Source organism: Pseudoliparis swirei, chromosome 5 (assembly GCF_029220125.1).
Source record: "Pseudoliparis swirei isolate HS2019 ecotype Mariana Trench chromosome 5, NWPU_hadal_v1, whole genome shotgun sequence".
In the NCBI taxonomy this organism is placed as follows: domain Eukaryota; kingdom Metazoa; phylum Chordata; class Actinopteri; order Perciformes; family Liparidae; genus Pseudoliparis; species Pseudoliparis swirei.
This window is the reverse complement of record NC_079392.1, coordinates 19386041-19413922: the sequence shown is the minus strand read 5'-3', so window position 1 is coordinate 19413922 and position 27882 is coordinate 19386041. Positions and strand designations below refer to the sequence as shown.

General features: G+C 41.6%; 1 protein-coding gene across 3 annotated transcripts in view; it reads left to right on the top strand.

Annotated features, from left to right (window-relative positions):
* The window catches only part of negr1 (neuronal growth regulator 1), a 165133-nt gene that overhangs the window by 62620 nt on the left and 74631 nt on the right, over positions 1–27882 (top strand). For 2 of the 3 annotated variants that reach the window (XM_056413924.1, XM_056413923.1), the window contains exon 3: positions 22999–23124. The exons of the other annotated variant lie outside the window; for it this stretch is intronic. In XM_056413924.1, coding sequence (XP_056269899.1) covers positions 22999–23124 — 126 coding nt within the window. The remainder of the gene's footprint in view (positions 1–22998; positions 23125–27882) is intronic. 3 annotated transcript variants of the gene reach the window in all.

Sequence of the window (27882 nt, the reverse complement as noted above, 5' to 3'; positions counted from 1 at the left end):
TGAAGTGGAACAGTTTGTCAATAGTCCCTGTGACTCACCCAAAGATGAAACTGGATGCTACTCTGCAATTTAATATGATAGCCTATAAGTGTTATAAGAAATGCACAACTGAAGAAGTCAATCTTTTCATTGAGAAACCACTTTAGGGACAAGAATCCTTCGACAGGTGTGCAGACTTTATTTCCTAACACAATACTTAAAGTGTTTATTGTAGTTCACTCAGATAGTTTTGGTCTGAATCCCCCTTGTTAATCCCCTTTCGCAATGGATCTACATGTAGAGTATAATAGGTCTCATCGAGTAATTTGACACAAATGTTTCAGTCTTGAAACATTTGTAACTTCTCAATATTTTAGACCAATTGTATAGCACACTCAAAGTTTAGTTCGGTGCCATATTTGTGAAATTTGAATATATACACTACCGTTCAAAAGTTTGGGGTCATCCAGACAATTTCGTGTCTTCCATGAAAACTCACTTTTATTTATCAAATGAATTGAAAATTGAATAGAAAATATAGTCAAGACATTGACAAGGTTAGAAATAATGATTAATATTTGAAGTATTAATTTTGTTCTTCAAACTTCAAGCTCAAAGGAAGGCCAGTTGTACAGCTTATATCACCAGCATAACTGTTTTCAGCTGTGCTAGCATAATTGCACAAGGGTTTTCTAATCAGATATTAGTCTTCTAAGGCGATTAGCAAACACAATGTACCATTAGAACACTGGAGTGATAGTTGATGGAAATGGGCCTCTATACACCTATGGAGATATTTCATTAGAAACCAGACGTTTCCACCTAGAATAGTCATTTACCACATTTACAATGTATAGTGTGTATTTTTGATTAATGTTATCTTTATTGAAAAAACAGTGCTTTTCTTTGAAAAATAAAGACATTTCTAATTGACCCCAAACTTTTGAACGGTAGTGTATACGAAACATGTCAAACTACTACATTTTGTTGTTGTGCTGCACCAGTCAGGTGGTCCACTATCTAACTATCTGAGGAGCCGTCATTGGACACTGTTTGGAAAAGGACAGGCACTTTAAAAAAATTCTTGGCAGGAGATCGGATGAACCCGTCAATCACAGTGTTGCCAAACGAAAAGCACACATTGCTGTTTTGAACAAACGTCCCGCTTCTCTGTGACGTCCCACTAGTTCCAAGCAGCTCCTCACAGGACGATGACCGGTCCGTGCTCCGTCTCACCAGCGCCGAACTTGAAGCTTGAGAGGATGGATTCTCGTGACATCACGAGAATCCAGCTTCAGTGAAAAGTAAACATGTCCTGGCCTTCACATCGTATTCTACAGACTTGGAAAAACATCTTAGTTTGGTACGGATCTTCATCATAATAACAACGTGCTTCAACATTTGTATTAGTTTTTTAATGACAATTTGAATATTAACGTGTATTTACTCTTTTCACAAATCACACAATTGTAAGTTCAGCCAAAATATTTTTACGTGACATTATTCCCAATTATTTGCTCAAATATATGCCTAAACTGGCATTACAGCGACACTTAGGATCTTGTTAAATTGGTAAGTGTTCACTGTAAATACTAGTGAGTAGTCTAGAGATAATGATTTTGAGGTTAAGGAGCTTCCCTTAGAGTTGACCGATATCCTCTAGTATTTGTACAAATGAACCCTTGGTTGGTATCAAAGTAAAGAAACACTGATACGCAGTTTCAAAAGTACCGAATGGCTGTATGTGTTGTAAGTGCTGGTCGAAGAGGCCAGTGAATCACTGTTACTGTCCCCAGCTGGAATAACTGTGGATCAAGAGTCTCAGCGGAATAATAATGTCTTAAAACAACGCGGCCTGCCATGAATATTGTAGGCAGTGTAGAGAGAATATGAGTGTGTCTAGGGAACAGATTTGCCTTTATGACCTCTAGCATTTAGTTAGCCACTAATCATTGTAGTGTGTGTGTGTGTGTGTGTGTGTGGTTGCGAATATCTTAGCGCGTGTAAATCTCTTTTCTCTATGATGTGTTTGCGTGTGCTTCTTCATGCACTCTGGGTAGGTGATTGTGTGTTTTTGCGCTCGCACTCATGTGAGTCCTCATCATGGAAATGGCTGTTATTAGCCATGGCTAATTAAAATGAGTGAGGTCCAAAGGTCAGCCACTCAGCTCTCACGTCTCTCTTCTCTAGAGGGGGAATAGATACAACACGAGTGGAGAGTAACTCAGGCATTTTTCTTTGGGCACTTGGAATATTTTTTCGAGATGACACAGCTTAAGATCACGCTGGATGGTTACACTGTCACTGCTGCACATTTACTCTATTTCCTTTATCAGTGTAGCTCAACATGTCAGAGTTGTCTCAGATTCAGAGGGATCCGCATGATGATGTTGGACCTGTTTTACTCACAGCGAATTGCTGAGTGATGTTTGAACTCTTTGTGCTTTGAGATGCATGTTTACAATTGTACATCAAAATGAGCTTCAGATCCCAGTAATGGGTGTTGTGCAAACACTTCCTTCCAGAGTAATGTCCTGGAAACTGTGCTGTTCTAATGATGCGTCCTTTTCCAACTTATTCTCCACACGCCTGTGTTTATGGATCATATTTGATTAATGGGCAGAACATGTTCATCTCTGTTTTCACTCACTGCAGTATATATTGAGTGAACTAAATCAAGCCCCCATCACTCCATGAATGATGTGCAATTGCTTCTGAGCTAGATAAAGAGTTCTTCTATGAGTTCACAATGGATGAACAATGAGACCCTGAGACCATCCCCCACCCCCCCACCAACAACCCACACAGACCATCACCTCCCCCCAGCCCCCAGGGGCTCACACCTCCACCCCTGACTCTCCATCGGCCGACGCCGCGCGGCCTGGAGAGCAGTCAACAGGCTGTTTAAAAAAAAGAACCCCATAGAAAGCAGCGGCCCCCGGACTCCCTCCCCTCCACCCTGAAGCACTGTGCGGACCAGCTGTCTCCGGTGTTCACCGACATCTTCAACACCTCCTGGAGACATGCCACGTTCCAGCCTGCTTCAAGGCCTCCACCATCATCCCGTCCCAAAAACCCAAGATCACAGGACTCAATGACTACAGGCCCGTCGCCCTGACCTCGGTGGTCATGAAGTCCTTTGAACGCTGGTCCTGTCACACCTCAAGACCATCACCGACCCACTCCTGGACCCCTGCAGTTCGCCTACAGAGCCAACAGGTCTGCAGACGATGCAGTCAACATGGCCCTTCACTACATCCTCCAGCATCTGGACTCCCGAGGAACCTACGCCAGGATCCTGTTTGTGGACTTCAGCTCTGCCTTCAATTCCATCATCCGTCCCTGTTGCAGGACAAGCTCTCCCAGCTGCACGTGCCCGACTCCACCTGCAGGTGGATCACAGACTTCCTGACCGACAGGAAGCAGCACGTGAGGCTGGGGAAACACGTCTCAGGCTCCCGGACCACCAGCACGGGTTCCCCAAGGCTGTGTTCTCTCCGCTCTGCTGTTCTCCCTGTACACCAACAGCTGCACCTCCAGTCACCAGTCCGTCAAGCTCCTAAAGTTCGCGGATGACACCACCCTCATTGGACTCATCTCTGGCGGGACGAGACCGCCTACAGGTGGGAGACTGACCACCTGGTGACCTGGTGCAGCCAGAACAACCTGGAGCTCAACGCTCTGAAGACAGTGGAGATGGTTGTGGATTTCAGGAGGAATGCAGCCCCACCCGCGCCTCTCATCCTGTGTGACTGCCCCGTCAACGCTGTGGAGTCCTACCGCTTCCTGGGCTCCATCATCTCCCAGGACCTCAAGTGGGAGCTGAACATCGGCTCCATCTCCAAGAAGGCCCAGCAGAGGATGTTCTTCCTGAGGCAGCTGAGGAAATTCAACCTGCCAGGGAAGATGATGGTACAGTTCTACACGGCCATCGTTGAGTCCATCATCTGCTCCTCCATCACCGTCTGGCACCCTGCAGCCACAGCCAAAGACAAGCGCAGGCTGCAGAGCATCATCCGCCGGCCGAGAGGGTTATCGGCTGCAATCTGCCTTCCTCCAGGTCCTGTTCACTTCCAGGTCACTGAAGCGGGCCAGAAAGATTGTCGCCGACCCTCCCACCCTGGACACTCCTGTTCGAGTCCCTCCCTCGGGAGGAGGCTGCGTCCATCATGACCACGACCTCCCGCCACACCAATAGCTTTTTCCCGGCGGTCGGGCTCATCAATGGACCCGGGACTGACTGACTGTCACCCCAGGACTACCACCTCTTCTTCCACCTTCCTCTCTCCTCCTTCTTCCCGCTCCTTCCTCTTCCTCCTCCTCCCTCTTCCTCCCACTCCTCCTCCCTCCTTGCGTTGATTGTTGTTTGTCATGTCCAAATGTTGCACCTTCCACCAAAAAAAAATTCCTCGTTTGTTTGTGAAAACATTCATTCTTTGGCAATAAACCTGTTTCTGATTCTGATTCTGATTCTGAAACACAGCACGTTGTCATGGTGCAGTTTTATAATTGTGATAAGCCATGGGCCATATTATATTCCAGGTGTCGGCATGCACAGATGTCTAATAAATAAAATACAACCTTACCAGAAGCATAACAGTTAGTGTTCAAGGCATGAATTTAGTTTCCACAGCATCTTTTCCATTGTTACAAAAACACATATACCATACTAGCCAGATAATCACACTAAATTGCCATTTTATTGGTATTTAATTATTCAGCCTGAAATATTGTTTATGTTCTAATTGTTTTGATTCGCTGAAATACAGTAAGAGTAGTAATAGTAGATGTGGGCAGACATATGTAGAACCATGCTTGCTTAAATGCAACTGTTGATAATCAAATAGTCTTATGTTTGACCTTAAATGCCTAAAAATCACTGGCAATTTTAATTTCCAAAATGTCAATATTTGATGTTTATTTAACAATAAGAAAAAAATTATATGTATATTTAGGTTTTAGACTGTTGGCCAGACAACACTCAGACTCTGGGAAACTTAACACTGTTTTCTGGCATGTTCCTTTTTTGTCCAACTGATTTTTGTGTGTGGAGGAGAAGGCGAGTGGACATGAGCTTTCTTCAGCCCCTCTTCTTTTGGATATGGTGGTGTGCTATGCAAAGAAAATGTAATAACCTGTCTTTACTTTCCGAGGGTGTTTTTATTGAATTCTGGACATGCATGTCACTATGGAAAACGCCATAGAAGGTGAATCAATCAAACTGAGTGTGTGAAAACAATCAACATTTTGATCAACCAGTGGTGTTAGACCATGACTTCTCTGGTGCTTAAGATGTTTGTTCTCAGCGGTGTAAATCACAACAAAGAAATAGGTTCTCTCACTTCTGTTTGGATCCATGCACAACCCTCTCTGCATTGTTTATCATACACCACCTTCATCAACAGGGTAGCTGTGAAACAGATTTGTTGGGGGTGACACTTTGGCAGGCATCTCAGGGATACGCTGGCCTTAATTGGGCATATAAATATCAGGGGCTGCACTCCCTGGCCCTACAGCACTGTTGCATAAATCACACTGAATGCAGACTGACCACCAGCAGTGAGGCGCTGCCCGCCGGTCTCATCCCTGAAATTCATTTGTTGCCCAAAGTGCAATTAAAGAGCAGTGAGGGATCTCCTCCATCGGTTGGCTTCCTTGACTTGTAGCTGTATTAGGGTGCAGTAGCAGAAACCCCCCCGCTTTGTTCGAGAATTCAATGGTCGGCTTTATTTATAGAGTGGCACAGGGCGTATTATCAAAGACACAAAAACCAGGCAAAGCAGATAAGGGACCTTTTTTATTTATAATGATCACTGACGTTCTGTATGAACATCATTGTTTGGACAATAGTGGTTCTAGTCTAAAGTAACATCGTAAACAGACAAAGAATGGACATCTGTTTCCTGCAAACTACAAGCTCAGGGTTTTTAATAATGAGCAATTTATTGAATAGTCATGACTTTGGCCTTTCCAAAGCTCTCAGTGGGTATGAATTTCCCCATATCAGCGACATGTTGTTTGGTCCAAATCTTTTCCTCCCAGCCCAAGGGGCAGATCGTGAAAAAAAGCAGTCGATAGTTGTGGGTGTGCACAGGTGCACACACCCTCTGAGAATCACTAATCCTCTTCAGCACTTAAACCATCAATGGTTTGGCATTCAGTGTTATTTATCATAGACTTATATGACTCGCCAATTAAATAAATGAATCAAGACAGAGAGAGATATAGGACAAGAGAGTTTGACAAACAATCAGAGATACACAATACCATTTCCAGGTAATAGCTTTGTTATTACAAATGTATGAACAAAGACAGGGAATTGCATATTACTGCGATGGTAACGGCTCCTCGAGAAAACCCAAACTCTGATATTTCAAAAGACACTCAGAACTATCAAGGACACTTTGAGAAGTATGACATTTGACAGTTTGTGTGCCACAAAAAAGGTTTTCAATAAAACAACACGTCTGAAAATGCAAATGCAAGTTAGCGTTATATGCGGATGATCATGATATAAACCACGTGATGAATGAGGTAATAATGTAGATCAAAATGTCATTGATCTGGTTTTGAAATTTATCTTGAATTTTGACCCGTAATTTTGAAAGATGATGACACTAACAGTGTTGCCAAATGCCTTTTGTATGTCAAACTGATGAACAAAGAACCAGTAAACAGCCAATTGAAATCTTCGCTGAGCCACTCTCCTGCCCTGTGACTGGGTGAACTGTACGTCTCTTAGCTGCCAACTGCTCGCTCCCCGTTAATCACAACCCGGGTTCTAAAGTTTGAACTTTGACCTTTAGCTCTGTATCAAGGCTCATTGACAGATGGAGACAGAGCTTTGTGTCCTCACATCAGATCATCCGTTTCACACACACACCCACACACACACACACACACGCTGAGAGCTGAGATGCATGGAGGATCACCCAGCTGATATTTCGTTGCTTGAAAGCAGCTTGCCCTCTGACAGTCTGACAAACGGTTTGAAATGAGCCGTGTGCATGGCAGCTCCAATCAAAGACTTTGTTGCCACGCAGCTAATTGAAAAAACAGCAATCATCCTAATAAACAAAAGCCGAGTGGCCCATGCTGGGCAACTTTGTTTATCATAAGCAAGATGCTGAGGCTGAAAGACACTGATTAGCATGAATAAATTAGAAACTATTTCAATGAGTGGGTGATAGCTTATCTTTGAATTACATGCTTAGTGCAGCTCTCCCATTGAAGATTAATTGCCTCTCTCAAGGTATTTTGAAAAGTTCATATTCATCAATTGATTTCCTTTAATTCATGAATCTCCCAGAAGTGCATGAAATTGGTAACAAGCTCTCCATAATCACGCTTTCTGCATCGTTAACTTCATTGGCAATTACTCATCATATTTATCAGTTGTGACATTTGCGGAAGCATGTTATTTTTGCACCATTGGGTCATGACAGGAATATTATCATGAACTAATGATTAATTACAAGTTGAACAGAAACGGTGTTCCTAGTTTCCCTAGATTTCTGCAAGGAGCTTGTTTCCAGCATACTTAATCGTGAAACATTCTATTTTGTTCTATTGTTCATCCCGATCAACTCACTAACTACCAATAATATGACTCACAGGTTATTATAATGGTGACCAGTACATACGGATATAACAACTGACAACAGAAGCTGTTCCACCAAATTACCAAGAACTTGGACATGGTGAGAACTGTTTCACTACGGCCCCCATATTTGTTACTAAACATGGTGACTCATAGTTGGAGGCAGAATAATTCACTGCACATGTTGGTTCAAGTGTTGTTGTCTTGTTTCGTTCCCAATATGTACAGTCAATCACTCTCTTGAGGCCACACGTGTTACTTGAGAACATTTACATCAACCAGCTGGAACATACTTGTCAACCCCGGTGCTGCGGGCAGAAAACGGACGGTTAGCTGGTTAGCTAGCTAGCTTGTCCACCTCTAGAGATGGCTTATGAGTGAGCTAGTCCTCAGACCTTCCATCTGCTCTCCTTCCGTTGAAGTACAGTGTCCTAGCCCGAGGACTAAGGATGGCCACCTGTCTGCAGTTGGGTTATTTTCTGTAACCAGTGGCAGGCCGTCAGGGCCAGCAAGGCCTTCTCTGCTGGCCTAAACATCATCAGAATATATATTTTTTTCGAAATATATTTTCCCACAAATATGTATTCAATTATTTCCCAGAGTAAGAGTTATTCTCTTAATTTCATAGCGTTCCTCTTGGTTGCGCTGCTGCCAGCCGCAGGTTGAGATTTGGAGGGCTGGTCTTTATGTTAGATCTTTTAGCCAATCATATTCAGCCATCGTGTGTTGCCAGGGGGCTAAAATCTGCCCTTAGGCCTTCAGAATCAACATTGCGGGCGCTGGTAGCTTCAAGTGAATGGGAATGAACATTTTGTGTCAGCCAATCAGCTTTAGAGTTGGCTCCTCTAGGCCTTCTAGCTGGCCCCGGAACCGGCACAGGAGCCAGCGAGCAGGCGGAGTGCTGCACGTCTTTTGATTGGATTACCAATATTGAGAGGCGGGGCCTATGGTCAGGTATACCTCAGAACTAGGAAACTGAATTTGATAAACGAAATAATTTGCGTACTACTAAGCTGTTTGTTCAACCCACAATGGCGGAAGGAGGAGAAGATGTCGATTTGGTCGAGGATATAATTATAACGCCATTCTCAACGAACTTTAACACCGACGCTGACGCTACAAAGCCCGTCACAGGCGGGGAAGGGGCTCGTTCGCCACTTTCAAAGTTCCAACTACGAGCGCGACCAACGGCTCAGGCTCCGAGAAGCTCTGCTCACTGGACTGCTGCAATGCCTGTTGCAAGTGATCGATTTGGTGTTTGGAGCCACACTGGCTTGGAAACTTGAGTTGTCTAACCGAGGCAGCAACCAAAGTACGGCTCGGCGATTACAAGCACCGGTGCTTTGAAAACTTTTGGGGACACGGAGCGGATCTACAGATCAACGAACACGCGCGCAGGGCAACGGAGCTGCACAATGAACAGGTGAAGAACAAGAGGGACATATTGAAAAGACTCCTTAATTGTGTCATGTGTTTGGATAAACAGGAACTTTCATCTTCATCACGGTGAAACTGCTCTGGTGACAATGCGCTGTTTAGTGAACACACTGTAAAAAAAAAAGTTGGACTTAAAGCTAAAAGTTTGTGGACCAGAAATGAATAGAAGAAGAATATTAATATAACTCTGTTGCACTCGAGTATGTTCTTGCCTATTAGTTGAACTGTACTGTATTGTACTCTTCCCCTGCAATTCTCTGAAGAGAAATGTCAATTTCAAGGTGACGTAACGCCTGGTTATCCTGCGTCTCTGTCTACCTGAATCGTGTCTAGAGCCATGGCGTCATAATGATGTAATGAGAGGTGGATTAATTCGGGTGGGACTGTGTCGGACCTCACTGAAGGCCCAGGCCCACGGCACGACACTGCCTGTAACGATAGTAACATTACCATAAAAGCATGGGGGAATCAGAAAGGTAGCTCGCTAACAAGCCAATGAGTCATATGTTAATTTTTACAACTTCCTGCTTCATCCACAACGCTGTATGGATCTCTATTTGTAACCAGTGTTGCATGAAAGCATGGCAAATTAGAAAGCTAGCGAAGTAGCTAGCCATCCACTAGTTAGTTTGCTAATTCTGTTCTGCTTTATTGCTGCGCTGATTGCAAAGCCCAACAGCAGGCCGTCTCTTCATCTCAAATATCTTTGCCTTTTAGCAACATTTCTCTCCATCTCTCAAATGATTTGGCCTTCTGCGGTACATCAGTCATGACTGCTGAGGAGGTGCTAAAGCTAAACTATTCGCCACATTTTCTCAGTACCTCTGAAATGCTTTGCTCATTTTGTAGCTTGTTAGAGCCTTATATCACAGTTGATCATCTCAAATGTATGGGGTATCAATCCTAGCACCCAACTAGGTGTGTAACGTTAGCCGCTCCTGTGAGCTGATTTGAGAATGCCTCCAGTCTTTCCTTTGTTTGGCCTCAATCTAACATTGTGACGTAATCATGGCGTTGGCTGAAAAAGGGTCTATATTAGTCTGTTCATTGCAGGGGTCTTTTTGGAGGCTCGATGTTGAACTGTCCAATGATTTTTCTTTTTCTTTCTCCAAGCAATCATCCCCTCACCAGTACATTATTGTTACCACAGCATTGGGGTCATTTCTGTTTCAGTCGGAGACAGGAATGCTGCTTTGAAGGACAAAAAAACGGTGTGCCATAATCCGAGAGTAGACCAACTAAGTCACACCAACATGAAAAAAAACTAAACTATTTCAGAGAAATCTATGTTAAACACTTTGCAATCTTACTAATTAAGACACATTGTTAATTAAAAAACACCAATCTCTGATCAATTTGAAGTTGGAACTGATATTGAGTTATCATCATACATTCCCACACTACTACACACTATCATTGGACCCTCTGGTGAATTCCTGAAGTACATTACTAGCGTAAATCACTGGATTCATCATAGATAATGATACCATCATGGAATAATGTTCATCAGCTAATGTGCACTTGCTGGGAATCTATTTGTGTTTTTTGCTGTTTGCTGTCTAATGCAACTCCTCACATCTCAATTCTTTATTAATCTACCCAACATCTTACCCACACGGAAATCTTGGAATATGAAGAGATGCCAAAACCAGATAAGCCATAAGGGCTGATGAGGTTTTATGTCTCGACCCGACCATTCCAGCATTTAGTCCACCTCCTCAATTGCTGCTGGGCTCAAATAAATCGAAAGAAAAAGAAAACATCCCTTTGTTCTAAACATTTTTATTGCTTTTTATTATTGGAGTACGGTTGTGTGTGTTCTGTTGGAAATGATTGAGATTGATATGTTTAATAATGCTATGAGAGAGCAGCAGGTGGTATTTGAGGTATAGCTAGAGTGGCTTTCAAGGTTCATGGCCTGGAGTCAACTGCTGGATGTTCTTAATTTCAAAGCACATATTGGCATGTTTATCCCCAAAATCTACCCTTTCCTTTACAATGAGGCCTACATACATAAATGTCCTAATATAGTTATTAATAAGACATAACAGTGCTAAAAACTGACTTTGAAAACATGATTTATTTCCATGCGATATTTCTCCCTTTCTAGCAAGCTAAATTTACAACATGAATGCTGGTGACATTTTAACATTCGACTGTGAGGGGGTCAGTCCACCTATTTGAGTCTGGGCCGCTGTTGAGCTGAACTTTGGGGTGAACACCCTTCATCTTAATCAGCAAGCAAGACATGGCAGCTTGGCTTGGGTCTTGAGGATTGTACCATTTATTCATCAACAAATACACTATACACACACACACACACACACACACTGAACTACTACATTTACAGATATAACATTACTGTTTATTTCATATTAAAATACGGGTAGATGTAATCAAGTATTCTGATTAGATGAGAGTGAGTCACGGTGTGTACTTTATAGAGCCATAATGTCCTGTACACCTGTTTTCATTTATCTGAGCGTTCCATATCAGTGCGCACTCAAAATAACAAGAACAGATAGATTTTGCGCGACCATTATTTGTTATTTCAAGCTTGACAATGTTGCCCAGGATATGCAAGGGGCCGGTCGCAAACATCTACACCAATCACACCCTGCGCAGCACCTTTGTGCAAACTCTTTCTAATGCTGGGTTGGAAGAAAAATAAATCATGGCAGTGAGTCGATATACATCCGAAAGCTCCCTTCAAAGCTACTGGGCACCAACTCTAAATGAAAGAAAGCATTGGCGTAATATCCTTGCTGGAGAAGGCATTTCCAACAACGAGCCACCGACAAAGAGAGAGTGGTTGGAAGCGATATCATCAGAGACGAAGGGGACATGAGAAACATTCTCCACGGATGCACAATTAATGGAGATATCCAAATCAACATTAACTGTGTCCCATTGTAATTTTTGTCATTTTAATGGCAACTTTTATAAAATGAGCAATGTGAATGAATGAGATGCTGCGAGATCTAGCTTGGCCAACAAACAATGTTCCCAATGCTGCTTGTCTGTTGCCTAGCAACAGACCCACACACAGGGACTATTTTCTCTAGGTTACTGAGATGCGATACACAACGTTTGGTGGCGACAACTATTTTGTGCTGAAAGGCAGCTTACTATTTTCTTTACTTGTACAAGCAATAAGGTACTCAAGGCAGTGCTGTATCGGCAATCATGTCCTGTTCAAGGGTCTAACGACACCCTTGAACAGGACATTATTGACAATACAGTACTGCCTTGAGTACCTTGTTACACACACACACACATGCCTGCAAACTTGTCACCTTTCAGCGAAATTCGCCGTTTTGAAATCAAAGTAGGTCATCCACGTGAATTGTGTAGATCTGAAGAGTTTTTAGTTTTGGGGTGTGTTTGTGGGGGGGAGGGTCAACTGGCCGGCCGGCGCTTATGAGATTGGAGTGAGACACGGAGAAAATGTGATGTGGTGATCTTCGCAATAAACATCTTTGATGCGACGTGTCGACTCTCGGCCAATCAGCGTTCAGATGTCGACAGCGTTTGGGGGTTCGGGTTAGCTTGATTGTCAGCCCGCTACATCTACTGCTGTCATGTTGCACGGTGTATCGATACTAACAAAGTACCCGGAAGTTAAGAACGATATGATTTTGCATATTTTTAGCACCGATACTTCATTAAGAGTGCGATCAGAGCGCACGCTGCTCCGCTCCATTAAATGCTGTCTGCACGCAATGCGCTGCGCAGCGCTCTCTCAGCGAGTGGCGTTAAGTAGCGGAGCTTTTGAGGCCGTCTTCGGCTTTAAAAAATGTTTTCTATTTTATTACTACTGTAGATAAATATACCAGTATCGTATTTATGGTATTGTATTGAATTCTGTTATTGGGTATCATGATATTTATGGCAGGTATCTATAGAAGTTCTAATTTTAGGTAGAGGAAGGAACAGGCTCATGGAACAGAATCACGGAACAGAATCATGGAACAGAATCATGAACAGACTTATGGAACAGAATCATGGAACAGAATCACGGAACAGAATCATGGAACAGAATCATGGAACAGACTCATGGAACAGAATCACGGAACAGAATCACGGAACAGAATCACGGAACAGAATCATGGAACAGAATCATGGAACAGACTCATGGAACAGAATCATGGAACAGAATCATGGAACAGAATCATGGAACAGAATCACGGAACAGAATCATGGAACAGAATCATGGAACAGAATCACGGAACAGAATCACGGAACAGAATCATGGAACAGAATCATGGAACAGACTCACGGAACAGAATCATGAACAGACTTATGGAACAGAATCATGGAACAGAATCATGGAACAGAATCATGGAACAGAATCATGGAACAGAATCACGGAACAGAATCATGGAACAGAATCATGGAACAGACTCATGGAACAGACTCACGGAACAGAATCACGGAACAGAATCACGGAACAGAATCACGGAACATAATCATGGAACAGAATCACGGAACAGAATCATGGAACAGACTCATGGAACAGAATCACGGAACAGAATCACGGAACAGAATCATGGAACAGAATCACGGAACAGAATCACGGAACAGAATCATGGAACAGAATCACGGAACAGAATCACGGAACAGAATCACGGAACAGAATCATGGAACAGACTCACGGAACAGAATCATGGAACAGAATCATGAACAGACTTATGGAACAGAATCATGGAACAGAATCACGGAACAGAATCATGGAACAGAATCACGGAACAGAATCATGGAACAGAATCACGGAACAGAATCACGGAACAGACTCATGGAACAGAATCACGGAACAGAATCACGGAACAGACTCACGGAACAGACTCACGGAACAGACTCACGGAACAGAATCATGGAACAGAATCATGGAACAGGCTCAAAGCTCAGCAGAGCACAGGAAAAGTTGGTTCATGAAGGACTTTAACCATATTATATATAATGACAATGTAAAGTTGTTATTACTATTATTAGGGCCCAATCACTGAATTATTCAGAGGACCTTTTTTCTTAAAATGTGTGTTAATATTATTTAGATTTGCGGTCAGAACAATCAAAAGACCGTAGTTATAAAAGCTTTGAGGTGTCATCAAACAACGTGGATGTGGTGTGGCAAAAAGAAGACAAAAAAGTCACCTGCACCCTCCCCCCCCTTGTCACCTTTTTCACCCCTCATGGGTTTGCAGGTCTGCACACACACACACACTCTCTCTCTCTCACAACCACACACTTGCTAATGTTATGCCAGGCTCGTAATACACTGGCAGAAACCCTGACAGACTATGCCAGGCCGACACACAGTTAAACTAATTGATGCATTGACAATTATTAAGAAAGTGGCTGTATGTGTACACAACACTGCACAAAGTGGTATCAGGGGTGATTGTATTAGAGTAGTTTTATGATTTCAAGTATGAGTACTTGAGCACAATATCAGACCCGATATCGGTAACTGTGCCTCCCTATTGAAGATATTTTTGGTATTATACATAAAAGTCATCTAACTAAGCATCAGGGCTATGAATTAAAGACAAGTCAACCAGCTGTACAGTACACATGGTAAAGGGGCTGGCTCTGGTTTTTCCAGACCCTAAGGTTCTGTATTTTTCTCATGTGCATTGGAAATACCTTGCGAATATTGACCGATTTCTCTTTCCACTTGGATGAACTTTTTCAAAAGTTAAGTACCACAAATTGTCTTTCGCTGCTTTATGACACTGCAAAGATAGGTAATCCCTTTGAGTAATATAATCTGTCTCTGTTTATGTTTAGTCTCCTTGTCTGACAACCAATTAACGGTTGGAAGTTGGTTCTCTCTCGCTGCCTGCTGTGAGGAAAGGGAATTGAAAACCTTTAGGAATAGCTGTGTAGGAACTGTCTCATTACTGAGGTTTATATTACGCCCTGCAAACACATGTATATTTTACAGGTTTATATGATGATCCATCAATATCAATGTCACGTCAAACAACCTGCGGTTTATGGAGGCTTTTGAGTTGGTTAGTTTAGAATTCCAAAGAGCTATTCAACGATTGCCTTAGGATTTGTTCAGTGTATCAAATAAAGCTGACAATTAAAAGTGAAATCTGTCCCTAATTCAATTTCAAAGTGCTTCATGTTGTTGATTAGGCATGATCAGTCCTCAGATCAGTATGCATCTGATTTTAATAAGACCGTTACATAGTTTTGTATTTGGACAGGAGCTCCTGGGGGCAGTAACAACACCTTCATCCAGTTCTGTGTGTAGGATGACAAATTAAGTATTTCAACCACAACAAATAAAGCAGGAATTTCTCTCCTTTTCTCTCACTTCCTCTCAGCTCTCTCTGAATGCTCGACCTCCTCACCACCCATACTGCCATCCATTACAACATGTGTCCGGGTTTCCCCTCTGTGCTCTAATTGAAAAGCTGGATGGCAGAAGGTTTAGCCAGTAATGGGGTCCTGCAATTTGGTAGCAGAATTCATTCTGGGGAGACTTGTCATAATGCATTGACAGGCCCAGTTGTGTGCCTCCCACTTCACAGCCTCAGAAAAAACCCTGCATGTTAATGTTCAGCTGTAAGCATTTCGCTAATTCAAGGTGGCGTCATTAGAGGCTTATTTATTCACCCGAGGTGTCTCCCACGAGCAAGATGACGCCACCCAGATCAGCTGTGGCAGCTCACGCTCAGCACCTCCCGCAGGGCTGGAGAAGGGGAAATTAGAGAGGAATAGGCAAACACGACAATCATAGCGTCGTTACTGAATTAGGACCTAAATAAAACGACGAGCTGTGTGTAGGTATTGAGAGATGGGTTATAATGATCTGCTGTTCGGGAGGCAGCACAGTTACATCCGTTCTGATGTTTCAAGAGGAGGAGTTGTAGAAAGTATCAAATGTGGCACTCAGAGAGATGCACCCTGGAAAAGAATTATGGTAATGAGTTCCATGGTAATGTGGTAACCAAGAAATAGGCAAGTGAGAACGCCTGCAGCGATGTCTATGAGGCATTTCACTGCAGTGAATAATGTCCTCCTCCACAGTCTTCCGCTAACCTTGTCTTACCAAGAGGTCGCTTGTAATCACAAACATTAACCAAGGAGGGAACCAGTTTGGCAAAACACTTCACCTGAATTGAGAGAAATTATGGACTACGGACATTTCTTAAAAGTTTGACATTTTGGAAAGTCGAACAATTTGCTTCCTGAGAGAGAACGAGATGAGAAGATGAATGACGAGACATCCAGTAGCCATTAGTTTAGCTTACCACAAAGATTGGACACGGAGGGAAACAGCGAGGCTGGCTCTGTCAAACAGTAACAAATCTGACTGCCACTTGTTTAAATATCTTAACATGTTACATTTTATTTATTTAATTGGTAAAAAAAAGTATTAAAACTATTAGGTTCATTGGGGGGGTTATGTGCCAGACTATTTATTGCTGAGAGGCAGAAACTTACTGGAGTCTTCGCTGGTTGCCTGGCAACTGTTCAGAGCCAAGTAGTGCGGTGTATAACCTCTTGTAAAATAGTGATTTGTCATTTTTACTTTTTTTATGTTGAGCTACAACACGCTGATTTAGGTGCTGGGAGGCATATTTTGTAACCAATGGACGGAGCAGGCCAGCTTTTTCCACCTGTTATTGATACATTTCCAACAGAAAGTGAAAAAATCTATATCTCTTAATGTGGAACTATTTTCAAGAAAACATTTGTATAAATTAATACTCTTTCATAATGAGATATTATTAACAATGTTTATTAGCCACATTAACACTCGATCATCTCTGGGTTTGGGTCCCCTAGCTTACCTCAAGATCAGATCGGCATTACAGCATGGCAGAGTTTTTACTGCAATACCCTCCCAAGCTGAGATAAAAGCTGATTACCTTTAACACGTTAACTGTTTATATGCCAAACATATACACTTGAAGCACACTTTAAAACATTGACATCTACTGTGCTGCCTTCTGAGGAACTGTCAGATTTACAGTATGCCTGAAGAATCCAAAAAAGGAACATTGTTATTGCTGACGCTACCTTTAGTCTCATTTTCTTTCAAACAATCCTGGTGCATTTTCTCTATTTTGATCTGAAATGCAAGAACAAAAAGTAGTAAAATCATCCAAACCCAAATTCTGAATTCAACTTGTTAGCTTTAATGTTGTCAAAGTGAGGTAGAGCTAACTTAAACAAGTCACTGGCATTGCCCTCAATACGAGTCTTTTCTGATGTGTTGACTTTTAATATTGCCATTGTTGGTAGTTTGTTAACTGATGCTAATAACGCTGCTAAGTTTGAGACATCAACAGTTATTAGTCATTGAAAATATATAATTCATAAAACACTGAAAGGTAGAAATAAACTGAACACTTCTGCAGCCACCTGGTAACTTGATTCCCTCATTAGGAATTACACAATTTGTATTTTCTATTTGCCAAACAGAACCCCCCCCCCAGCCCTCAATATCAAGTACTTCAATGCTTGCCATGTCTCATCACTGTAACCAAGCAACAAGACTCACTTACTGTCTATACAATTTTGTTTAGGAAGACCTTTGTTTTTTTCTTAATGAGGGACAACAGGAGGCAGAACCATATTTGGCTTATGTATTTGCTTTGTCCGAAACCCCTCTCACTCATTCACCATGCCCCACATAATGATAAATGCTTCTTTTGCAACCGTAATCAGTACATTTAAATTTAGGACACATGCACAGGTTGTGACCTGCCTCATCGGATCGTGATCGGATACTTTACATTTTCAAAGGAGTAGCTGTGAAACGTTGGATGAACATATTTCATCTCATATGAATTCTTTGTTATTTTTGCTACTTGCTCTTCCTCCAAGCAGTACTAGACTTGTTTTGTGTTTTAAAATAGCCTCTTACGAAGCTGTTAATTTGGTGTTCACACGTTTTCCTATAAGTTCTTCATAATAAAAGTCTTTTATCTTTTTGTTTTTGTTTTTCAACAGTAGTAACTTAGCCAACTAAGACACCAGGTCCCTGCTCTTTTCCAAATCCAGTTTTCCTCCCCTGTTCTCAATGCTCGAGAGAATGGTCGATGATGCAAGACCTGCGTTTGAATCTCTCCGGGTTTTGCCCACATGCCGTCCACACTTCACGGAGAACCAAACTCAATGCGAGCGAGCTCCGATCTCGGCGCCTACAGACTTGACAGTTTATGAGTCCTGGCATGATCGGATGATTATACTGGAACTGAAAAGGCAAGTGTAACCACGGCCTCACTTTTTGAAGCAGTTTTGGTTGCTGCAGGTTTGAACTGTTTGATGGTCTCAAACTACAATAGTTTTGACATGAAACAAAATCACGGGTTGTTGTCGGTTGAATAAATTACTGTGCTGTGTCTAAAGTTTGATGGACTTCTATTGATCATTTATTCTGTTTCCATGGCTTTTTGTTATTCTCTGTTGGAACAAACAGTTTTCGACAGTGAAGCAACTTAGCTCCAGTAGCTTTGAGCTGAAAAACTGAGGGCTATTCTTCTCGACCTTTGAAAACCTCTCAGTCCCTGTCAGGGAGAGATACAATATTTTAGTGGGGAAGACAAGAACAGTACAGTAAATCTAAATCAGTAAAGAGCATATTGTGGATAGTTTCATTATTCACACTGTGTGTTTGTAGCCACATCCTCTTTATGTCATTATCCAGAGTTTTTGTGTCTTGTTTTGTGTCTTATTTTGAAGTCCCTGTCTCTTGTGTCATCTGTTTCCCTGCATTTCCTGTCCCTGTGATTGTCTGCTCTGTTCCTGATTGTTTCCTCCTGTGTGATTGCTAGCCCCGCCCTCATTGTGTCCACCTGTGTCTCGTTCTCCTGTGTCCAATCACCTGCACCTTCCCTGTGTATTTAAACCCTGTTTGTGTTGTTCCCCAGTGTTGGTTTGTACTGTTTAGTTGGTGTCTGTGTTTGACCTGTTTTTTTAGTTAAGAAGATTCAACCTTCTGTGTAAAGTTGTTAGTAGTGATGGTGAGATGAAGCCTCATGAGGCATCGAACCACTTCAGCCAATTGGTTCGAGAAAGGGTTCATTTCTCAAAGTTTCATGTGCACACGAAACCACCTACTGGCCAAGTGTATAATCACAGGCAGCTGTATCTGAACCACATAATGTGATGCATTGCATTGTTGTGTCTGTTATGGCTGTTGGGAATGACTATGAATTACAAAAATGTTTGACCAAATCATTTCTGTACATAAATGATCACATGTGCATAATAAAATATTGTTTAAATGTATTCTGTGTGTGTACATTTTCCCAAAATGGTAGTATCATATGATATGGCAGGTTGTGTAATAATGTTATTATGTCCCTTTAGGAAAATGGCATGGGCTTAAGCAGGCAGAGGACAGTGAAAGTGTGTGTGTAACTAGGAAGAGGGGACTGAATATGCTTGTGTAACTTGGACAGTGATGTACAGGACAAGGGACATTTTATTCATTTTTATTCAGAAATACCAGTTTCTCAACAGTTCCATCTTATCACCTATCCTTCTCTCCTCACTCTCCTAACTCTCCAAACTATCTCTCTCTCTAAACTCTCCAAACTCTCAACCAACAACCCACATGTTGAATGGAGCCTGACGGGTTTATATTGCTGTCAAACCTCCCAGAAATATCTGAACCACTTCCCGAAGCAGTCACATGGTACAGCCGGGCAGCGAGGCTTCGGACGTCATCATTTTTGGCTCCTCCCCTAAATGAAGCAAGCCTCGATGCGCGCTTTGAGGAAACGCCCCCTCCATTACTCGACACACGCTTCGAAGCGTCGGCACATCTCGAAACAACACTAGTTGTTAGCATTGGGGCCTCTCTGTGGCTACAACAGCCATCCTGACACTGTTGCTCATATGAGAGTTAAGAGGAGCTCAACGACAAAAGAGAACACGTGACTCAAAGAAAAGTTAGTTGGTCATAAGAGGAACTTTGAACATCGTTGAATCAACTTTTCCTTTGTTAGTTTTGTCGCAGGCATCAGGAGGGATCAGAGGGTAGAATAGTTGGAAGCCCCAGATGACTGAGAAGCTATTTCTGTCTGGCACAGTCCACTGCAGAAACGCTCCCTCAGAGATTAAAATCTTGCAGATTAAAATCGTGTTTGGTAAGCCTGTATGCGTGTGCACGTACACTCATGTGCCAGTGTGTGCGCTCCGTTAAATGTGTTTGAATGCCTCTGTGGGTGGCTGCTTGTGTGTCTGCGTGCGTTTGGAGCAGCCTAAATACCGAAGCTTTTAACATCAAAGAGGATTTAAGTGCTTAGAAACTTGTCAATTAGGATTGTAAGTGATGTCCAGCAGGAACCGATGTGGAGCTGCCCTCTATAGAAAGAACCTCACTTTTCTTCCTCGGAAATATGCTTTTAACAGACTTTATGGATTTATGATGCACAGCTTGCACACCACCTAAAGTGAAGCCTTGTACCAGACCTATGAGTCACTGCCCACGTGTTTCTGTTGAGTGATTCAAACCGGTCTCGCTTTGTTCTTGTGAATAGCGGTTTGAGAAATGACTGACCCAATCGAAGCCTTTGTGGCTGAAACTAACTGACTGCCAAGCTCTGTCACAAAATATTCAACACAGATACGATCAACAGCTCATCACGGCTCGTGATACATTTACATGTCGAACTATGAAGACATTAATCATTCCTATGACGGATTCATTGTTTTCAAAGAAAGGTGAGTTTATCAGACACAGGCTGCTGAACACTAGCCCAGCTTCACTGCCTCACGAACTTTTGCTATCACACTACGTTAGCTGACATGTTAGCAACCAATAGGGTTTATTTAAATCTAGAACCATGCTCTCAAGCATCCAGGGCATGTCCAACTCCTTTTCTGCAGGTAAAATGGAGGATAATCTGTGGGCAAAGTAAGGTGCGAGAGGCTAAGTGGTTGTAGCTCGCCTTTTAATTAATCCTTGCTACTGGCCGGCCGGCGTTTATGAGATTGGAGTGAGACACGGAGAAAATGTGATGTGGTGATCTTCGCAATAAAACATCTTTGATGGGACGTGTCGACTCTCGGCCAATCAGCGTTCAGATGTTGACAGCGTTTGGGGGGGTTCGGTAGCTTGATTGTCAGCCCGCTACATCTACTGCTGTCATGTTGCACGGTGTATCGATACTAACAAAGTACCCGTACGTTTAAAACTATATGATTTTGCATATTTTTAGCCCTGATACTTCATTAAGAGAGCACGCTGCTCCGCTCCATTAAATGCTGTCTGCACGCAATGCGCTGCGCAGCGCTCTCAGCGAGTGGCGTTAAATTACAGAGATTTTTAGACCGTCTTCGGCTTTAACATATTTTTTTTACATTTTATTATTACTGTAGATAAATATACCAGTATCGTATTGATGGTATTGTATTGCAATCTGGTATCGGCTGTCATGATATTTATGGCAGGTATCATATAGAAGTTCTAATTTTAGGATCGTGACAACCAGGTAGAGGAAGGAACAGAATCATGGAACAGAATCATGGAACAGAATCACGGAACAGAATCATGGAACAGAATCACGGAACAGACTCACGGAACAGAATCACGGAACAGACTCATGGAACAGAATCACGGAACAGACTCATGGAACAGAATCATGGAACAGACTCATGGAACAGAATCATGGAACAGACTCATGGAACAGAATCATGGAACAGAATCACGGAACAGACTCATGGAACAGAATCATGGAACAGACTCACGGAACAGAATCATGGAACAGACTCACGGAACAGAATCACGGAACAGAATCATGGAACAGAATCATGGAACAGAATCATGGAACAGAATCACGGAACAGACTCATGGAACAGAATCATGGAACAGACTCACGGAACAGAATCATGGAACAGACTCACGGAACAGAATCATGGAACAGACTCATGGAACAGAATCATGGAACAGACTCATGGAACAGAATCATGGAACAGACTCATGGAACAGACTCATGGAACAGACTCATGGAACAGAATCATGGAACAGACTCACGGAACAGAATCATGGAACAGACTCACGGAACAGACTCACGGAACAGAATCATGGAACAGGCTCAAAGCTCAGCAGGAAAGGAAAGTTGGTTCATGAATGACTTTAACCATATTATATATAATGACAATATAAAGTTGTTATTACTATTATTAGGGCCCGATCACTGAATTATTCAGAGGACCTTTTTTCTTAAAATGTTTGTTATTATTATTTAGATTTGCGGTCAGAACATTGAAAAGACCGTAGTTATAAAAGCTTTGAGGTGTCATCAAACAACGTGGATGTGGTGTGGCAACAAAACAAAATAAAGTCACCGCCCTCCCCATTGTGACCCTTTTTCCTCCCTAATGAGTTTGCGGGTATGTGTTCTAAAGTACTGTTATCTGTTCGTTTTTTACGATATGTATGTATTATTGCACATGTTTATTGTTTTAATTACATTTGTGTTCTTATTGTTCTGTCTGTTTATTTGTATGCACCCCTCTTCGCTCTCTTCGAGTCAAATGTATGACTTGTATGTGCAACGTACTTGGCCAATAAATGGTAATGATTGTGACCTCAGTCAACAACACCCAATTTTAGCCCATTTATGAAAATGAATAGATAGATAAATCAGGTCCTCCTGATATAAGTATATTACACACTATCAGTTCATATTTTTCTATGACGGTTGTTCCTTACAGTACTTTATTCTTGGTGTCTTCAGGGACCAAAGTTTGCAATTTCAAACAGATTCATAGAGTCTGAATATAAGGTGCCTGGGTGTGATGTAACCCAGTCAGGGGTCATTTAATTAAAGCATGTAATGTATCTCTTTGCTCAAAACTGAAACACAGGTCAGTTCTCACCGGGTGAGATATCAACCATACCTTTAACAAATGTAATAATACATACTGATGATGTCGATGAATGAGCCAGAGGTTGCAGATATGAAATGCTGATTTTGTGTCTGTATTCTTTTCTGTTTTTCTAGTTCCTCCCAAGATCTATGACATTTCCTCTGACATCACGGTTAACGAGGGCAGCAATGTGTCGCTCATCTGTACAGCCAGTGGGAAACCCGAGCCAAGCATTTCCTGGAGACACATAACCCCATTAGGTGAGTTCACTTCACCTCTCACATACCCATGCTGATGAAAGGGTGGATGGATGAATTGAGAGAGGAAGCAAGGAAGCATGGACAGGATCAATAGGTGATAGACTGAGGACGAGAGAGGACTGGTAGTTATGTGTCAGATGAAGGGGGAAGGGGAGAAGCAAGCACTGGAGGAGGTTTGATAGATTTGTGGCACAAGGAAGGAGGAGGAATGGATAGCTGTATAATAGATTCAAGTAGACGGGCAGTTTCATGGCGACTGAGAGACCTGAGAATATATTAATATCCTACAATGGTGATGTAGTTCAGGTCGGATGCAATAGACAAGTCATTGTTTCTCTTTAAACTAATTATAAAATAGTTTCCACCCACTAACTGAAAGACTCACCTTATCTCTTTTGGGATGAATTTTGTGGCTCGTAGAAATAATCCCAGTAACGACGGCACAGTGTCAAGAGACAGCCCAGTGATGGTCGTGGAATCACGAGCATCGTCTAGAGGAAAATACATTTTCAGAATTTCTTCCATGGTCTTTTATTTAACATATCTTCAGTACACCTTGAAAGCCATATGAGAGCCTAAATGTTTGTTTTGTTATGATATTTGTAGTCTACTTATAACATCAAATCTAATATGAAAGGCAACTGACATTCGGTTTGCTTAATTTAAGAGAGGAAAATAACGTGACTCTGTTAACTCACTTTAACGTAGTAGACATGTGCGTATGCTTTCAATATCAAATGCATAAAACAAAGTTGCAATATAGCAAACCACATTCTGCCTCAGGCTCACTCCTTTAGAAAATATCACCGGACAAACATATATTTTACATAGTCGCACTTGAATAAAGATATAGACTAACTTATGTGCAGTAGGCTTACATTTATTGTGTTATTTTCTCTAAGTCATTTCATGAGTTTCTTGTATCATTGCACCGCAAGATATTTCACGAATCTAAAAATAATCAAATTAAAAAAGAAAAACCTTGGGAGCTCTGTAGACTACTGAGGTGTCAGGTTTAATGGAAAATGGAAGACCATTTCACATAATATGAATATTAATACATCTATGAGCAAGCTGAATGGCTTAGTCTCCGCCTGCCCGTATGACTGTATCTAAAGGACCCCATAGGGCATTACCTTAAGTAATGAAATCAGCCAATTGTTAATAGGTACACTATATATATATCTATATATATATGGAAAATGCGTCCATAAGTTGTATACAAATTAATATATATATATTTTTTTATATCTCCTTGAATATTCTTTCTTCTTACGTCTATATTTGTGCTCTTCCTTTTTTTAAGTTACACTATTCAAATATTGAACAAATAAAAAGCCATCGATGTTATTACTTGCTCAAGGAAGTATGTGTTAGCAGAGCACATCCAGCCACAAAATCAAACATGCTGATGTTTATTGAGTATTTCTATTATAAAGAAATGCAGCTTTCATCACTGCAGGCGAACCTCCTATTTGCTTTGGCATTTAAGGTGCATTAACAAAAACTTTTTAATATCGTGATAATTTAAGTAGGTGTCTCCTAGTCAGAGCACACATAAACCATCAAGTGCCTTGAATACTGAATCTTCCCTTTAAAAACTCGTTCCAAAGCATTTAACTGTTGCTGCAAAGCCCCCATCCAGCCTCTTCTTGTCCTCCCTCATTTCCATATTCATGGTTTAGAGCATGCAATGCTTATCTGATAGCTGTGTGGATGACTGCATTTATCTTAAGGCTGTCAAATCCTCCTCTCTGGTGTGCTTACCCTGATTGCGTTAGGGGAGTTTTCAGAAGATGATCAAAAGAGCCATCCTCAGAGTCCGAGTGGCAGTCCCTCATTTTACTTTGAAGTGTCCACGCTTTGAAGTATGTCGGGTAAGAAATGATATGCTGGTCAAATGAAAGGGCCCGGGACAAAATGTAATCACAGACCGTCTCCCAGCACATCAGAGAGGAAACCATTTGCTATGGGATCTTTGAGTCGGTGATTGTAGTAAGGGCCATTTGTCCAAAGGACAGGGTACAACTGAAAGGTTGTAATAGGCTAATTACCTATCGATGAAATTAAATTAAATCTGTTGGATATGCAGAGCAGTCTGCTGCAGCCAGTGCACAAGCAACCTGAGTGTGCAGTCAAAGCTTATGGAAATATGCATGTCAGTTATGAATGTCCCTTTCAATAAAAGTAGACAAGCAACCACTAAACTACTTAGACTACCATTAACACAAACAAAAGAGTGCATGTTGCTTTTCAGGATTGGAAAAAATGCCAACAGGCAGTAAATACTAATAACACCAGTCTTCTCAAGAAACCTAACGAAACTTAAAATTAAGTTTTACGTTTAAGAATTTGGGGGGGGGAAACGTATAATAACTACTACGTCACTATGTCTCGACGCAAAAACAGTCATTGCCACATTTTCTTTGGAAATTAAAGTTTGTGTCCAAGTAAAGTTTGGAGACTCTTTGTTTTCTTCAGTGAATTGAGTTTGGACTTGGTCCATTGCTGCAATTCAACACATCATAAAGAAATGTGCTGCTAATACAGAAAAATACAAGCAAATACACAAATACTTCAAGTTGAACACATGGAGATTACAAGGGAACGTATGAAATAACCTTTGTGTTTTAGGCCTTTTTGTCGTCGACGGGGTGAAGATCTTTCCCATTTCCTTGTGTTGTGTGATTTGACTGTGCTGTATTGCAGCATGTTGAGCTCCCAGTAAATCTAAAGAAGCATCTACTTGTAAAAAAGTGAGTTAGAAATTCATTTAAAATAGTATACAGGACTGTCTCAGAAAATTAGAATATTGTGATGAAGTTCTTTATTTTCTGTAATGCAATTAAAAAAACAAAAATGTCATGCATTCTGGATTCATTACAAATCAACTGAAATATTGCAAGCCTTTTATTCTTTTAATATTGCTGATTATGGCTTACAGCTTAAGAAAACTCAAATATCCTATCTCTAAATATTAGAATATCATGAAAAAGTATACTAGTAGGGTATTAAACAAATCACTTGAATTGTCTAATTAACTCGAAACACCTGCAAGGGTTTCCTGAGCCTTGACAAACACTCAGCTGTTATAAATCTTTTTTTTTACTTGGTCTGAAGAAATATTAAAATTTTATGAGATAGGATTTTAGAGTTTTCTTAAGCTGTAAACCATAATCAGCAATATTAAAAGAATAAAAGGCTTGCAATATTTCAGTTGATTTGTAATGAATCCAGAATGCATGACATTTTTGTTTTTTTAATTGCATTACAGAAAATAAAGAACTTTATCACAATATTCTAATTTTCTGAGACAGTCCTGTAGATGCATTTCCAATACACAGTATCAGGAATAGGAAAACACATTTCCAAATTTCATCGTGTATCTTTCGTCAAACTTTTTGCATTGTGAGTTTATATCAAAATCCTGATTTTTGTTTCATGAATCATATTAGCACCGGATGGTATCATTACACCTCCACCACATGATTTGGGCTCTTTATGTTTGGCAGGAGAAATTGCTTTCATTGACATGAGGCCAAGCAGGTGACTGTAAAATGCCTGTAAAATGACAAATACGTCGACATGACAGATTTCGTTTGCCGGCCTTACTCTCTTCAATAGTCAGCCTTTTTGGGGTGGAGGTGAGATTTCTTTGCTCCGCGGATAGCTCTGCTGCAGCAGTCAGTGAAGTTTGACAGGATGATAAATTGCCCTGACTGACTGTCAAGTTCCTATTCCCACTCCGACTGTTTTGTGTTTGCATTTTTTCCTTCTCTCCTCTTCCTTCAACCAGCAAACTGCCAACTTTGTGTATCCAGTGAGGTGTGGCCATGAACTGTTTATTGAGACAATAATTTTGCTCAGTGTGTGTGCATATTAAGTCAATGAATGCTCTTCAGAGATGCAAACTAAAGCAAGTGCACAGATAATCTTTGTTGACATGCTACGAGGAGACGAAACGGGGTCACCATATGTCTGGAGCTCTGTTGGCTTGAATAAGCATTGCTGTTTTGTGGAACAGTTTAATTACCCATGTAAAAATTGTGCTTGGCAGTGAAGTCCTCAGGAGTTTGTGGTGATTGCTGCTTGATAACGTTGCTCATGACTGGAAAGCCCGCTAGAGTCCCGTTATCAGCTGGTGAAATCTGGATGTGCAAAGTGAATGTTTCATGCTCTCACTACCCTTATTAACCGTTGTTGATGTGCCCTTGAGCAAGGATTGTACCCAAAACTGTTCCAGTGCTACAGCAGTCCCCAGTTGAAAATAATGAATGGGAAGCTGCCAAGTTTGTGTGTGTCAATGCGATCATTTTGGAACCTGCAGCTGCTTCACCAGGATGGATGATGTTCTCAATGAAATGGTGCAAGAAAAGCCGGAGTTAAAGGAGAGATACCATGAGAAGGCGAGGAGTCGGGATACTCCCAGAAGCAACTGTGTCATCATACATTTATTTAGCTCTTCACATCCCTTCTTACTTTGCGCCTAAAGCTCACAATAGCTCGTGTGATATGTCAGCCTTTCAGGGGATTGCTTGCACACTGTGCTGTCGTTCCTCACTTGTCTTTAGGTCACAGGGAGGGGAGGGATAAGGGGGGACAGCCTTTAACAAAAGTCTGTTTCAGGTTGGATGGCTGGGAAAAATGCTCTGATAAGCTTTTTCAATTGAGATTTAAATCCATGGGATAGAAGTGTGACCTTTGAAAAGGCTGGCTGGTATCGCAGAATACGTATTTGATTGTTTCCTGCGATGGGAC